Source organism: Cystoisospora suis (assembly GCF_002600585.1).
Source record: "Cystoisospora suis strain Wien I chromosome Unknown contig_10667, whole genome shotgun sequence".
In the NCBI taxonomy this organism is placed as follows: domain Eukaryota; phylum Apicomplexa; class Conoidasida; order Eucoccidiorida; family Sarcocystidae; genus Cystoisospora; species Cystoisospora suis.
The window spans coordinates 1-981 of NW_027163439.1; the positions used below are offsets into that span (position 1 = coordinate 1).

The following is a 981-nucleotide window of genomic DNA, read 5'->3' on the forward strand; positions in this document are numbered from 1 at the left end:
TCTATCTCTAATCTATCTATCTATCTATCTCTAATCTATCTATCTATCTATCTATCTATCTCTAATCTATATCTATCTATCTATCTTTAATCTATCTATCTATCTATCTATCTAGGCAGATATGTATTTATGCATGCATGCAGATGAAAGAATACAGAGAGCGTCAGAGATCGTAAGTATGCACGAATCTGTACGAACATATATACACGTATGTGTGAATATGTATGTATATATGTATGTCTATGTACGTGTTTGAAAGGCTGTGCGAACGCTTTTGTTTGATCTAAAGTCGACCAGGTCCCTCCCAGGGAAGGAAGGCCTACGTGAAGCAACGAAGCAGGAGCCACCTCAACCCCCCTCGCCACACAGACATACAGAGATATCAAACACAGACAGATATATAGATAGATATACAGATAAAGACAGAGACGATAGCGAGAGAGAGAGAAAACAGCTTAGCGACACGGTGTATGTATAAACGTTTCACATACATCTCGCCTACCGACTGTCTCAACTTCTCCTCCTCCTCCTCTCTCCATACCTCTCTACCTAACAGTCATCTCTCAGCCGACTACATCTGTCTATCAAGCATCTTCTCTCTCACTCCTGAATGACCTCACTATCTATCCATCTATATACACACATATACATATATATACCGAGAGAGAGAGATTTGAACGACTTACGCCCATAGCGAGATGTTTGGACGGAGGTGGAAAGACTTCTCTCCATGACGGCTGATACTGAGGTATCCCTCCACCCCCAGTAGCAGCAGCAGCCCCACTAGTCGGATTACTACTACTACTAGCGGCGCTGCTACTACTACTACTCGTACTATTGAAAAATTTCTTATTCTTCACATGAGGAAGATCCGCAAAGCCAGGCCAAGACTCTTCTGTTGGCGTCCCTGCAGAAAAGAAACACACGCAGACACACACAAAGAAAAAGAAACCAAACGAAACAACTATCTATCTATCTATC

At 42.1% G+C, this 981-nt stretch overlaps 1 protein-coding gene across 1 annotated transcript; it reads right to left on the reverse strand.

Annotated features, from left to right (window-relative positions):
• Window positions 1–687: 687 nt before the first annotated feature.
• CSUI_011296 (uncharacterized protein) lies at window positions 688–974 on the reverse strand (the record flags this gene model as incomplete). The annotated part of the gene is made up of 1 exon (XM_068071396.1): window positions 688–974. A coding segment is annotated over one exon (123 nt), but the record flags the coding sequence as incomplete, so codon positions are not given.
• Window positions 975–981: the final 7 nt, after the last annotated feature.